Source organism: Salmo trutta, chromosome 40, assembly GCF_901001165.1.
Source record: "Salmo trutta chromosome 40, fSalTru1.1, whole genome shotgun sequence".
Taxonomy (NCBI): Eukaryota; Metazoa; Chordata; class Actinopteri; order Salmoniformes; family Salmonidae; genus Salmo; species Salmo trutta.
Window position 1 is genome coordinate 5,356,873 of NC_042996.1, and position 15,011 is coordinate 5,371,883.

The 15,011-nt window shown below is 43.6% G+C and overlaps 1 protein-coding gene across 3 annotated transcripts in view; it reads left to right on the plus strand.

Moving 5' to 3' along the window:
• Positions 1–4,878: 4,878 nt before the first annotated feature.
• LOC115180504 (voltage-dependent calcium channel subunit alpha-2/delta-1) overlaps positions 4,879–15,011 on the plus strand; it is a 184,577-nt gene continuing 174,444 nt past the window's right edge. For all 3 annotated transcript variants that reach the window (XM_029742646.1, XM_029742647.1, XM_029742649.1), the window contains exon 1: positions 4,879–5,310. In XM_029742646.1, the coding sequence (XP_029598506.1) occupies positions 5,222–5,310 (89 nt within the window). In that variant the 5' untranslated portion in view covers positions 4,879–5,221. The remainder of the gene's footprint in view (positions 5,311–15,011) is intronic.

Sequence of the window (15,011 nt, forward strand, 5' to 3'; positions counted from 1 at the left end):
AGTGCCTTCAGAAAGTCTTCAGACCCCTTGACTTTTTCCACATTTTGTTACGTTCCAGCCTTTTTCTAAAATAAATTAAATTGATTTTTTCCCTCATCAATCTACACACAATACCCCGTAATGACAAAGCAACAATTTTGATATTTAATTAAGTATTCAGACCCTTTACGCAGTACTTTGTTGAAGCACCTATGGCAGCGATTACAGCCTTGAGCCTTCTTGGGTATGAAGCTACAAGCTTGGAACACCTGTATTTGGGGAGTTTCTCCCATTCTTCTCTGCAGATCCTCTCAAGCTCTGTCAGGTTGGATGGGGAGCGTTGCAGCACAGCTATTTTCAGGTCTCTCCAGAAATGTTTGATTGGGTTCAAGTCCGGGCTCTGGCTGGGCCACTCAAGGACATTCAGAGACTTGACTCCTGCGTTGTCTTGGCTGTGTGCTTAGGGTCGTTGTCCTGTTGGAAGGTGAACCTATGCCCTAGTCTGAGGTCCTGAGTGCTCTGGAGCAGGTTTTCATCAAGAATCTCTCTGTACTTTGCTCCGTTCATCTTTGCCTTGATCCTGACTAGTCTCCCAGTCCCTGCCGCTGAAAACCATCCCCACAGCATGATGTTGCCACCACCATGCATCACCGTAGGGATGGTGGCAGATTTCCTCCAGACATGACGCTTGGCATTCAGGCCAAAGAGTTCAATCTTGGTTTCATCAGACCAGAGAATCTTGTTTCTCATGGTCTGAGAGTCTTTAGGTGCCTTTTGGCAAACTCCAAGCGGGCTGTCATGTGCCTTTTACTGAGGAGTGGCTTCTGTCTGGCCACTCTACCATAAAGGCCTAATTGGTGGAGTGCTGCAGAAATGGTTGTCCTTCTGGAAGGTTCTCTGATCTCCACAAAGGAACTCTAGAGCTCTGTCAGTGTGACCATCAGGTCCTTGGTCACCTACCTGACTAAGCCTCCCCCCCAATTGCTCAGTTTGGCCAGATAGACAGCTCTAGGATAACTCTTGCTGGTTCCAAGCTTCTTCCATTTAAGAATGATGGAGCCACTGTGTTCTTGGTGACCTTCAAAGCTGCAGACATTTTAGTACCCTTCCCCAGATCTGTGCATCGACACAACCCTGTCTCGGAGCTCTATGGACAATTCCTTCTACCTCATGGCTTGGTTGCACTGTCAACTGTGAGACCTTTTATAGACAGGTGTGTGCCTTTCCAAATCATTACCACAGGTGGACTCCAATCAATTTGTAGAAACATCTCAAGGATGATCAATGGAAACAGGATGCACCTGAGCTCAATTTTGATAGAAAAGTGTCTGAATACTTATGTAAATAAGGTATTTCTGTTTTCAATACATTTGCAAACATTTCTAAAAAACTGTTTTCTCTTTGTCATTATGGGGTATTGTGTGTAGATTCCTGAGGAAATTGTCTGATTTAATCAATTTTAGAACAAGGCTATAACGTAACAAAATGTGAAAAAAGTCAAGGGGTCTGAATAGTTTCCAAAGGCACTGTATGTCCAGTACAGTCTGGTGGTGGTGCATGGTAAATACTCTCATGTAACCAGGACCCTGGGAAGAGGTCCCTTTGCACAACTATTTAATATGGCTGCTGGTGAAACCTGATATTTGCAGAGCTGAGGAGCACGCCACTTATTTGCACAGTAAATATATCTCTGATTGGTATAATAGCGGCAGCGGAGCGCTCGGATCGCTCCACTCTCCCCGCCACAGCCCTGTATGGCAAACACTGCACATCTAGGCCTACAGATGGCACAGGAATGATAGCTATGACGGGTAATAATCATGATGCGCCTTGAATTATGAGCTATTCATATATTAACTAGCCATCTGGGTTTATATCACTCACACAGGCTCTTAAACTCTAGTCATAAACCTTCCTAATATTGAGTTGCACCCCTTTTGCCCTCAGAACAGCCTTAATTCATCAGGGCATGGACTCTACAAGGCGTCGAAAGCGTTCCACAGGGATGCTGGCCCATGTTGACTCCAAATGAGAAACAGCTCACGCTGACCATTTTAATCAACCTAGCAGGGCTGGTTATGCTGTTTTCATGTTATCCAGAGCGTTGGTGACTGCAACTGTGCTGCTAGCAGCAATTTAGTTACGTTCTTTTGCCAACGTTTACTGACACCGGAGATATTCAACGGGTGTTGAGCGTTTGTACATTTGTCAGTTATTTGTCAGTTACTCAGACGAGAGTGCTCTGAAATCGGAGTAGATAGCCAGAGCGAATTTACCTCCTATGTCTATCGACAGTTGTTGCAGTGACATCATGAACATTCTATTGAAATGGTTACTTGCATAGTGGAGTCTTTTGATTAGACATATAGCTAGCTAGCTAAACAATGAACCAAAATCCCAACTCATAACATTACTACCCCGCATGAATCTGCAGGTAGCTAACCAACCAGGTTCAATATTAGAAAGCTAACATTAGGCTATAACTAACAATGCAAATGGCTCTGAGATACAAATAATATTACTACACAGATCATACATGTAACGTTAGCAAGCGAGCCAGCTAATGTTAGCTAGCTAGCTAACAGTACACTTTAACTTGAAATGAAAATGACTTTCTGACAAAATTAGAAACGTGTAGCATCTAAAAATGTAGCTAGCTAGACTATCTTACCCCTATACATGGGTAACGGTTCTTCCGCTCTGTCATGGATGCCATAGTTGCCCTTAGTTTGAAGATGTAATCCAGAGACAGGTGTTTTATACAACAGCCTTCTGTGTGTTCTCTTTCGACTCTCTCTGCATATTTGCAATCAAACACCAGAGCATTCTCCATCTCCTTAGCTATCATACTCTAATTCCAGTGATTTCAAACCTCGGTCCTCCACAAAGTGGAGAACAACACTTATGCAGTTCACTACATGATATCTTTCAAAATAGCTGCATTAGAAAGGATTACCTATACATACTGACCAGCTCATTTTATAGACAGAAGCATGCTACATGGCAGACCAATCCGAACACATCTCTCAGCATGTCCAGCCCATTCATTATCTCATCCAATCATGGTTAGCGGGAAGGCTGCTGACTTTTTCCGTGGCTAAACCAACTAGACTCATAATTTAACAATTATATTTACAGATGGCATACACATTTTTTATTAAGGAACATGAAAGTTCACATGTTCCAGAAGGCATTTCTGGAAAAAAACGCATTTTGATTAAAAAAAAGTTTTTGTTCAAATGGCTCTCCTGTGAAGTAGTGACACGTAAAATACCCCTAGTTTCCTGTAACGAGTCACAAATAATGATTGACATATTTTCATTAAAAACATTATTTTGATTCATTTGTTCATACTATTTCATCTTTCCACAAGATATCGTCCCAACACAAATCTAGGGTTGCCTCCCAAGCCGGTTGGTCGTTCGTTCTATCGGTTTGGTTGCTAGAGACGCGACCCAGTCATTCAGTCTTCTTGTTCTGTATCTATAGATGTGACCCAGTCATTCAGTCTTTTTGTTCTGTATCTATAGATGTGACCCAGTCGTTCAGTCTTCTTGTTCTGTATCTATAGATGTGACCCAGTCGTTCAGTCTTCTTGTTCTGTATCTATAGATGTGACCCAGTCATTCAGTCTTCTTGTTCTGTATCTATACATGCGACCCAGTAGTTTGTTCTAAATATTCCATTGTCATACTGGCTGTCAACATTCTTATCGTTTGCGTGCCAGCTAGCCAACTACGGCTAACTTACAGTCACGTCAACAAAGTGCAGCCAGAATACCAGCAAAGTAGCTGCATTAGCATTTGTTTGAGCAGTTTCTAGAGACTTTTATTTTGATACATCCATAACAATGAGCTAGTGAGGCGCGATTTCACCTGGCATAGAAAATGTGCTCACTTGTCAAGACACTGTTGTTCAGAGGAGCTAGCCAACAACACAGCTAACACAGTCACTTCAAACTGAAGCTGGAAAGACTGCAAACAAGCTGAACTTTTTTCAATTGATATTTATTTGTATATATCCATAACAATTATGCCAGCTGATTCATGATTTCAACTGGCTGAGAAACACCTGTCTGTCTCATCCCAACATGTTCATTACCATGGGACAGTTGGAGATTGAATTTGAATATTGAAGCAATGTTGCAAATGTCAGAGAGACAGACAGTAAGGGTTAAACAAATCTCCGCTGTTGAAAACAAAATGTTAGTCAAAAACAAATGTGAGATAATGTCTAGATGCTTTTTATAGTGGAGATCTAGTTGATAAATTGCCTGGCTGGGCTGAGACAGTGGATTGCGCAGTCAGATGGAACATAGTAAACAGGCATTTTAAAGTCATAGATTTAGCCTGGTGGTAACTTGTTGAATAGACACCAGCTGGAATGCGGTTTTAACCAATCAGCATTCAAGATTAGACCCACCCCTTGTATAAAATGTATTAATGCCAGATAGATAGATAGGTAGATGCAAATATGAGTGGTTACATATCCCCAGCCCAATTCTTCAGTTTAGCAAGCAAAGGGGCAGGGGTCAGACTGTTAAAATGATTTGGTACCTTTAAAAAATAACTGATATTTGATATAGGCCATGCAGTCACAATTTTAGAACACAGTTTCCTTACAATTTTAGAACAGTTTCCTTTATCGCGATAGCAACATCATCAATATCATACATATGTGATATAATGAAAAAAAGGGAAACAGTGTTTGTCTGCCAGTGAGTTTGATTCTGACTGGCTGGTGTTGTGTGCTCGCTAGGCGGTGGCCGTTCGTTGCCCAGCCCCAGTGAGGAGTGAGTGCCTTGTATGGAGAGCAACGCGTGATGATAATCGTTCTCAGGCAAGGGGTGGGGGTGGGGTGGAGTGGAGTGGGGGGCTTGGAAACCGATCCGGAGGGCTCTCTCACACACATTGCCTACACACACTGTTCCGTGCTGACGAGCGGGGGAGATACGAGAACGGGGCGTCCTCCCTCTCCTCCTAAAAACACACTGGGCGCTTCTTGTAAGATTACTGCCGGAGATCTGACACACACTCTTTGAAAAAGACATACAAACACAAACTCATCAGGGGGAGACGAACCAGCTGAGATTTGTTTTCAAACTGTCCCCCGATGGCTGTGTGACAGGTCCACTGAACGCGCAAGAAGACGCACACGGTTCCAGGATTTGGACTGCTTCACCCATCTCTTTCCCTGTCTTGAGTTGTTTTTTACTATCGTGTGTTGGGAACTCCGTTCAATCATGGATACCTACAGCTCCTTCACCGCTCTACTTTTACTTCTGGCTTCCTTAAATAGTGTGTCAACCGTGCAGTTCCCGTCGCCACTTCTGTAAGTAGCCTTACCAAACAGGCTGTCCTCCGATGACAGCCTGTTTGCTTTCCCATTACTAAACCTAAAGCAAAATACAAACTATTTATGGCTATTGTGATATAGGCTAGTTGTTATTTATATTATTATAATATTATAAGTATATCATTATAATAGGCCTATTTAACTATGTTGTTATTATTACAAATAGCCCAATAATAGCCTACAACATTTTTGGAAAAACTTGCATTGCATTGCAAACGGTTACCCATCGGTTTATGAAAACAAACAGTCAATGGAAATGCATAACGTCTTCGAAAACTGTGACAATGTTTGAATTGTGCTTCTGGATCTTGCTAAATTTAGCCTGTAATTAATAGCCGACTTCGTTTGATTAAACACACTTTACACTGATTTAGTGGTGGATCAATCAGTCATAATAAATAGGCTATTACATTACATAGGCTACCTCGGGTGATTCTATAAAAATAAAAAAATCGGTGGGGGCAAGAACCAGTCCTGGGTGGCCATGGGAAATCAGCAAATCACATCACAAATAGCTTTGAAAATTGCTTTAAACTATGATGTACTGTATTGAATAACTATTTCAACTGTTAATTTGTATCTGCCCTAATTTATTAAATAAATACATTTGAAATGATCCATATTCAAGTTAGATACTCATAGATATTCAGTGGTAACTCCCCCTCCAATACATATTTTTCCCCTTCAAGGAATCTTTTGAAAGTGGAAGCTGATTTACTGCATTTACACAATTTAAAAGCTATAAAATTATATTTGGAGAACAACAAAAACAGGCAAAAATGACTTCAGCCATTGTCAACTTGGCTGCTGTAGCTTCATTCACCTCAGGTGATAAGGGAAGTGCATAACATTCTAGAACAAATACAGAAGTTAGCTACTACACACTAGCTCAGCACCTGTCAAGTCAAACAGCAGTTACCTAGCCACCTAGCCATCCCCTAAGTGTGGACAATCATATTTCAGCACCCTTCTGGCAATGCCCCTGACGTAACTTCAGGTAAATTATGTCCAACTCAACGAATTGGACGACTTGAATCTTTCCTTTCAGTGCAGTGAAAAGGCAAAGCAATGAATGACCAAATAGTCTCAGCCCACTGTAGAATGCATGTATGGCTCTACACACACAATTCCTTTTATACTGAAAAAGCAGTACGCCAACCCTTTCTAAGGCCCCATTGTCGGCATCATATTGTCAACGGCGACATGCCATGAGGTGGCATTGTGATTATTTTAGGAATGATAGAAATAAAGAAGCCTATCTAATATAAGTTAGGCAGTATATCCCTGCCCACCCATGCCTTTTTCCTTGAATACCTTGCATGTACTGGTGGAACAGTGACTACTAAAAAAGTCAAAAGGTAGTTCTATATGCAATTTTCATAAATATAATTAGATCCCTGACAGATGAACTGATCAAATGTCTAGCTGCCATACTCAGAACAGAAGACACGGCCATTCACTTTTACATGCCTAGCAGGTGCAGTGGTTCAGTAAACCAACCCGTCTATGAGTTTATTAATGCCCACACTGCTATTCTCACTAGCTGCACTTCAAATGCAGCTAGTAATCAAATGACACCCCACTCAGCTCCGGGGCGATCTGGTTCTGCCTAACTTCAGGGGTCTGTTTAGGAGGGTGCAACGTTACAGAACGTTCAGATAGGAATGTATTGTGTAGATTAGATTACCTATGTTTGTCTATCAGGTAGGTGGTTTGGAATCCTGTTGGTTCTATGTGTTACATTTCTATCTGCAGCGTTCTGAAAGTTTCACCTCATCACCTCACCCCAGGTCTCATGGATGGAGGGCACAGGTGGCCGGTGGTACATTAATTGGGGAGAATGGGCTCATAGCAATGGCATTCATTTAATAGCATTAATAGCGTTCCATTCACTCCATTCCATCCATTATAATGAGCCGTCCTCCCCTCAGCAGCATCCTGTGAGGGAGGGTGACATCACTGCCTGAACTATGTTCTGTTCTCTTGGTCTGTTCCCCTGGAGATCTAGTGATCCATTTGGCTCTCCGACCAGAGGATGATGTCATACTGGCAGAGTAGTCCAGCCATTGGCATTGAGGATTTATAGAAACTGATTGTTATAGAGAGAGATTTTATAGACACTGAGTGGTTGATGGTAGTCGTGGAGTTTTAAAGACTAAAAATGTTGATTGACTGACACTGCTCCCTATGAAAAAGGACTGCCAAACTGGAATCCAAAATTCTTTCGAATGCCTTTTGGGCTGGCCGAATGATGAGTTTCTGACGCGCACCGGCAACTAGTATTCAATTGGTTCCTTAGATGTTGAGGAACTAGTGTGAAAGACTGGATTTAAACCTGGTCTTCTACCCATCACAGGACTGTATTAGCCTAGGCATTAGCTCTTTTCAGGTTTTAGCTAAGGATTGTCATCACGTAAGAGAGGTTGACAGAACTTTATTACCTTGACTCTAGGTCCTAGGGCCTTATCTATGGACTGAGGTTGCTATAACCTCGTCACAGATCTGTTTTTGCACTTGCCTACACCATTGCTATTGTCACGAGAGCATAAACAGACTGGCATCCCGGCTAGCTATAATACTTGACTACAGTGGCGGTCAGTGCCGCTAGGAGTTTTTCCTAGCCACCGTGCTTCTACACCTGCATTGCTTGCTTTTTGGGGTTTTAGGCTGGGTTTCTGTACAGCACTTTGTGACATCAGCTGATGTAATAAGGGCTTTATAAATACATTTGATTGATAGGTTGGAGGACGTCCTCCGGAAGTTGTCATAATTACTGTGTAAGTCTATGGAAGGTGGTGAGAACCAATTGTGTCCTAGGTTTTGTATTGAAGTCAGTGTACCAAGAGGAGGACAGAAACTAGCTGTCCTCCGGATCCACCATAGTGCTACCCTACAGAGTGCTGTTGAGGCTTCTGTAGACCTTCTTTGCAAAATAGTGTTTTAATCAATTATTTGGTGACTTATGAATATATTTAGTATAGTTTTATCCAAAAAGGATCATTTTGCAATGTTTTACAATTGTTCTTTTTTATGAAATTCACTGAGGAAGATGGTCATCCCCTTTCTCCTCTGAGGAGCCTCCACTGCTTGACTACCATATAAAGCTGACTGGGTTTCTCTTTGTCTCACTATTGCCGTGATCAGAACTGCAGCAGTTGGCCGTCCTCGGGTTGGCAGTGTAACCATACTGCTCATTTTACTACGTTGACATTGATTTTGAGTGACTATTACAGAGGAAGTGTTGAATAAAATAATGAACACACACACGAACACACACACACACACACACACACACACACACACACACACACACACACACACACACACACACACACACACACACACACAGGCTGTTGAGAGGAGCTTCGGAAACTGTCTGAAGTGCTCCTATAGTTGTAAGACAGGGCTAAGACACAATAAACATCTTGGCTTTAGAGATTTTTATTCTGTCTTGTTCTTTATCTCTCTCTCTCCCTTCCTCTCCCTCTTTCTGCCTGCCTGCCTGGCTCTCTCTCTCTCTCTCTCTCCCTGCCTCTCTCTCTTATTTCCCTGCCTCTCTCTCTCTCTTGCTCGCTCGCTCTCTCTCACACACTCTCTCTCTCTCCCTGCTTCTATCTCTCTTTCTCCCTGACTCTCTCTTTCTCTTTCTCCCTGCCTCTATCTCTCTCCCTGCTTCTCTCTCTATCACTTTCTCCCTGCCGATCCCTCTCTCTCTCTTTTTTCCCTTCCTCTCTCTTTGCTCTCACTCTCCGACTCTCTCTTTGCTCTCACTCTTTCTCCCTGCCTCTCTCTTTCCCCTTGCCTCTCTCTCTCTCTTGCTTTATCCCTGCCTCTCACACTCTTTCTCCTGCTTTCTCTTATTGTTGCTTGTTTCTCTCTTACTTTTCCTCTTGATCTCTTTTCATATTGCTCCCATCTCCCTCTCCATCTTTCTATCCCTCTCTCTGTCACAGTGCGTGACTGCATCTCTGTGCTCCAGCGCTAACCTCACATGCCAGTGTCTGTCTGCCTCAGATGTTCTGTAGCCACTCTTCTCCCTTTTGCTCTCTCTCCCCTCTCTCTCCCTCTCTCTCTCCTTGAGATGGAACATGTCTCCTAGGCTGCTCCGTGGCTTCGAGGCAAATGATTAACATCATCGAATCTGAAATGCAAAGTCTGATGTCACAGATTGTGCCCCCAGAGAGGCCCGGTGCCAGCCAGTCAGCCAGCCTGTCAGTTATTCAGTCAGCCAGCCAGTCAGTCAGTCAGCTAGTCAGTCAGCTAGTCAGTCAGCCAGCTAGCCAGTCAGTCAGTTAGTCAGTTAGCTAGTCAGTCAGTCAATCAGCTAGTCAGTCAGTCATCCAGTCAGTCAGTCAGCTAGTCATCCAGTCAGTCAGTCTATAATTCAGCTAGTCATCCAGTCAGTCAGTCTGTCAGTCATCCAGTCTGTCAGTCATCCAGTCTGTCAGTCATCCAGTCTGTCAGTCATCCAGTCAGTCAGTCTGTCAGTTATCCAGTCAGTCAGTCTGTCAGTCATCCAGTCAGTCAGTCATCCTGTCAGTCAGCTAGTCATCCTGTCAGTCAGCTAGTCATCCTGTCAGTCAGCTAGTCATCCTGTCAGTCAGTCAGTCATTCTGTCAGTCAGCTAGTCATCCTGTCAGTCAGCTAGTCATCCTGTCAGTCAGCTAGTCATCCTGTCAGTCAGCTAGTCATCCTGTCAGTCATCCTGTCAGTCATCCAGTCAGTCATTCAGTCAGTCATCCAGTCATTCAGTCAGTCATCCAGTCATTCATTCAGTCAGTCATCCAGTCAGTCAGCTAGTCAGTTAGTCAGTCATCTAGTCAGTCAGTCATCTAATCAGTCAGTCATCTGGTCATTCAGTCATCCTGTCATCCAGTCAGTCAGTCATCCTGTCAGTCATCCAGTCAGTCATCCCGTCAGTCAGTCAGTCATTCCGTCAGTCAGTCTGTCAGTCAGCTATTCATCCTGTCAGTCATCCAGTCAGTCATCCAGTCAGTCAGTCAGTCATCCAGTCATCCTGTCAGTCAGCTAGTCATCCTGTCAGTCATCCTGTCAGTCAGTCATCCTGTCAGTTAGACAGTCAGTCATCCCGTCAGTCATCCCGTCAGTAATCCAGTCATCCCGTCAGTAATCCAGTCATCCCGTCAGTAATCCAGTCATTCTGTCAGTCATCCAGTCATTTTGTCAGTCATCCGGTCAGTCAGTCATCCCGTCAGTCAGTCAGTCATCCAGTCAGTCAGTCTGTCTGTCAGTGAGCTAGTCATCCTGTCAGTCAGCTAGTCATCCTGTCAGTGTCAGTCAGTCAGTCAGCTAGTCAGTCAGCCAGCTAGCCAGTCATTCAGTCAGTCAGTTAGTCAGTTAGCTAATCAGTCAGTCAGTCTGTTAGTCAGTCATCCAGTCAGTCAGTTGGTCAGTAAGTAAATTAGCTAGTCATCCAGTCAGTCAGTCATCCAGTCAGTCATCCTGTCAGTCATCCAGTCAGTCATCCTGTCAGTCATCCAGTCAGTCATCCTGTCAGTCAGTCAGTCAGTCATCCAGTCAGTCAGCTTGTCAGTCAGTCATCCAGTCAGTCAGCTTGTCAGTCAGTCATCCAGTCAGTCAGTCAGTAATTCAGCTAGTCATCAAGTCATCCAGTCAGTCATCCAGTCAGTCGTCCAGTCAGTCAGTCATCCAGTCATCCAGTCATCCAGTCAGTCAGTCATCCAGTCAGTCAGTCATCCAGTCAGTCAGTCATCCAGTCAGTCAGTCAGTCATCCTGTCAGTCAGTCAGTCATTCTGTCTGTCAGCTAGTCATCCTGTCAGTCAGTCAGCTAGTCATCCTGTCAGTCATCCTGTCAGCCATCCTGTCAGTCATCCAGTCAGTCATCCAGTCAGTCAGTCAGTCAGTCATCCAGTCAGTTTGTCAGTCATCCAGTCATTCTGTCTGTCAGCTAGTCATCCTGTCAGTCATCCTGTCAGTCAGTCAGCTAGTCATCCTGTCAGTCATCCTGTCAGTCAGCTAGTCAGTCATTCAGTCAGTCAGTCAGTCATCCAGTCAGTCAGTCATCCAGTCAGTCAGTCATCCAGTCAGTCAGTCAGTCATCCAGTCAGTCAGTCAGTTATCCTGTCAGTCAGTCATTCTGTCAGTCATCCAGTCATTCTGTCAGTCAGCTAGTCAGTCAGTCAGCTAGTCATCCTGTCAGTCATCCTGTCAGTCATCCTGTCAGTCATCCTGTCATTCAGCTAGTCAGTCATTCAGTCAGTCATCCAGTCAGTCATCCAGTCATCCAGTCATTCTGTCAGTCATCCAGTCAGCTAGTCATCCTGTCAGTCATCCTGTCAGTCATCCAGTCAGTCAGTCATCCAGTCAGTCAGTCATCCAGTCATTCTGTCAGTCAGCTAGTCATCCAGTCAGTCATCCAGTCATCCAGTCATCCTGTCAGTCAGTCATCCATCCAGTCATTCTGTCAGTCATCTAGTCATCCTGTCAGTCAGCTAGTCATCCTGTCAGTCAGCTAGTCAGTCATCCTGTCCATCAGCTAGTCAGTCATTCTGTCAGTCAGTCAGTTATCCTGTCAGTCAGTCAGTCATCCAGTCAGCTAGTCATCCTGTCAGTCAGCTAGTCAGTCAGTCAGCTAGTCATCCTGTCAGTCATCCTGTCAGTCATTCATTCAGTCAGTCATCCAGTCAGTCAGTCAGTCATCCAGTCAGTCAGTCAGTCATCCAGTCAGTCATCCAGTCAGTCATCCAGTCATGCAGTCAGTCATCCAGTCAGTCAGTCATCCAGTCAGTCAGTCATCCAGTCAGTCAGTCAGTCAGTCAGTCATCCTGTCAGTCAGTCAGTTAGTCATTCTGTCTGTCAGCTAGTCATCCTGTCAGTCAGTCAGCTAGTCATCCTGTCAGTCAGCTAGTCATCCTGTCAGTCATCCTGTCAGCCATCCTGTCAGTCATCCAGTCAGTCATCCAGTCAGTCAGTCAGTCAGTCATCCAGTCAGTTTGTCAGTCATCCAGTCATTCTGTCTGTCAGCTAGTCATCCTGTCAGTCATCCTGTCAGTCAGTCAGCTAGTCATCCTGTCAGTCATCCTGTCAGTCAGCTAGTCAATCATTCAGTCAGTCATCCAGTCAGTCAGTCATCCAGTCAGTCAGTCATCCAGTCAGTCAGTCAGTTATCCTGTCAGTCAGTCAGTTATCCTGTCAGTTAGTCATTCTGTCAGTCATCCAGTCAGTCAGTCAATCATCCAGTCAGTCATCCAGTCAGTCATCCAGTCATGCAGTCAGCTCGTCAGTCATCCTGTCAGTCAGTTAGTCAGTCATCCTGTCAGTCAGTCAGTCATCCTGTCAGTCAGTCATCCAGTCATTCTGTCAGTCAGGTAGTCATCCTGTCAGTCAGCTAGTCAGTCATTCATTCAGTCATCCAGTCAGTGAGTCATCCAGTCAGTCAGTTAGTCAGTCAGCTACCGTAAATTCCGGACTATAAGCAGCAACTTTTTTCCCAGGCTTTGAACCTCGCGGCTTAAACAATGACGCGGCTAATATATGGATTTTTCCCGCTTTCAATTTTTTTTTCTGTGACGTGCTCAGTTTTTTGGTGCTCAGTTTTTTGGCGGCATGAAGCTTTCATTAGACCAATGAAATTGCCGAACGGGTTAAGGTCAAACAACTTTTTTGTTTACTGTTTAGATTAAATCGAGCGCTCTCAAACTTCCCATCATTCTGATTACGGTAGTCATTTTGTCACCCTCATCATGGCAAAGACACGGAGAAATGCATATGATGCAGCTTTCAAGTTGAAGGCGATTGATCTGGCTGTTGGAAAAGGAAATAGAGCTGCTGCACGGGAGCTTGGTCTTAATGAGTCGATGATAAGACATTGGAAACAGCAGCGTGAGGAATTGACTCAGTGCAAAAAGACAACTAAAGCTTACTGCTAATTTTTATATTTTGTTACAAGCCGTGTTTCGTTAAAGCCTATTTATTTTTGTTACAAGCCGTGTTTCGTTAAAGCCTATTTATTTTCGTTACAAGCCATGTTTTGTTAAAGCCTGTGTAAAGTTAATTTGTTTCAATGTACCGGTAGGCACCTGCGGCTTATAGACATGTGCGGCTTATTTATGTTCAAAATATATATCTTTTTTTTATTCAGTGGGTGCGGCTTATATTCAGGTGCGCTTAATAGTCCGGAAATTACAGTAGTCAGTCAGTCATCTAGTCAGTCATTCATCCAGTCAGTCATCCAGTCAGTCATCCAGTCAGTCAGCTCGTCAGTAATTCAGCTCGTCAGTAAATCAGCTAGTCAGTCAGTTAGTCAGTCAGTTAGTCAGTCAGTCATCTAGTCAGTCATTCATCCAGTCAGTCATCCAGTCAGTCAGTTAGTCAGTAATTCAGCTAGTCCTCCAGTCAGTCAGTCATCCTGTCAGTTAGTCAGCTGGTCAGTCATTCAGTCAGTCAGCTGGTCAGTCAGTTAGTCCGTCATCTAGTCAGTCAGTCATCCAGTCAGTTAGTCAGTCATCCAGCCAGTTAGTCAGTCATCCAGTCAGTCAGCTAGTCAGTAATTCAGCTAGTCATCCAGTCAGTCAGTCATCCAGTCATTCAGTCAGTCAGCTAGTCAGTTAGTCAGTCATCCAGTCAGTTAGTCAGTCAGTCATCCAGTCAGTCAGTTAGTTACTCAGCCAGTCATCTAGTCAGGCAGTCATCCAGTTAGTCAGTTAGTCATCCAGTTAGTTAGTCAGTCAGCTAGTCAATCAGTCAGTCATCCAGTCAGCTAGTCAGTCTGTCAGTCAGCTAGTCAGTCTGTCAGTCAGCTAGTCAGTCTGTCAGTCAGCTAGTCAGTCTGTCAGTCAGCTAGTCTGTCAGTTAGTTAGTCATCCAGTCAGTTATTTAGTCATCCAGTTAGTCATCCAGTCAGTTATTTAGTCATCCAGTTAGTCATCCAGTCAGTTATTTAGTCATCCAGTTAGTCATCCAGTCAGTTATTTAGTCATCCAGTCAGTTATTTAGTCATCCAGCTAGTCATCCAGTCAGTTATTTAGTCATCCAGTTAGTCATCCAGTCAGTTATTTAGTCATCCAGTCAGTTATTTAGTCATCCAGTTAGTCATCCAGTCAGTTATTTAGCCATCCAGTTAGTCATCCAGTCAGTTATTTAGTCATCCAGTTAGTCATCCAGTCAGTTATTTAGTCATCCAGTTAGTCATCCAGTCAGTTATTTAGTCATCCAGTCAGTTATTTAGTCATCCAGTCAGTTATTTAGTCATCCAGTTAGTTATTTAGTCATCCAGTCATTTAGTTAGTCATCCAGTCAGTTATTTAGTCATCCAGTCAGTTATTTAGTCATCCAGTTAGTCATCCAGTCAGTTATTTAGTCATCCAGTCAGTTATTTAGTCATCCAGTTAGTCATCCAGTCAGTTATTTAGTCATCCAGTTAGTCATCCAGTCAGTTATTTAGTCATCCAGTCAGTTAGTTAGTCATCCAGTCAGTTAGTTAGTCATCCAGTCAGTTAGTTAGTCATCCAGTCAGTTAGTTAGTCATCCAGTCAGTTATTTAGTCATCCAGTCAGTTAGTTAGTCATCCAGTCAGTTAGTTAGTCATCCAGTCAGTTATTTAGTCATCCAGTTAGTCATCCAGTCAGTTATTTAGTCATCCAGTCAGTTATTTAGTCATCCAGTTAGTCATCCAGTCAGTTATTTAGTCATCCAG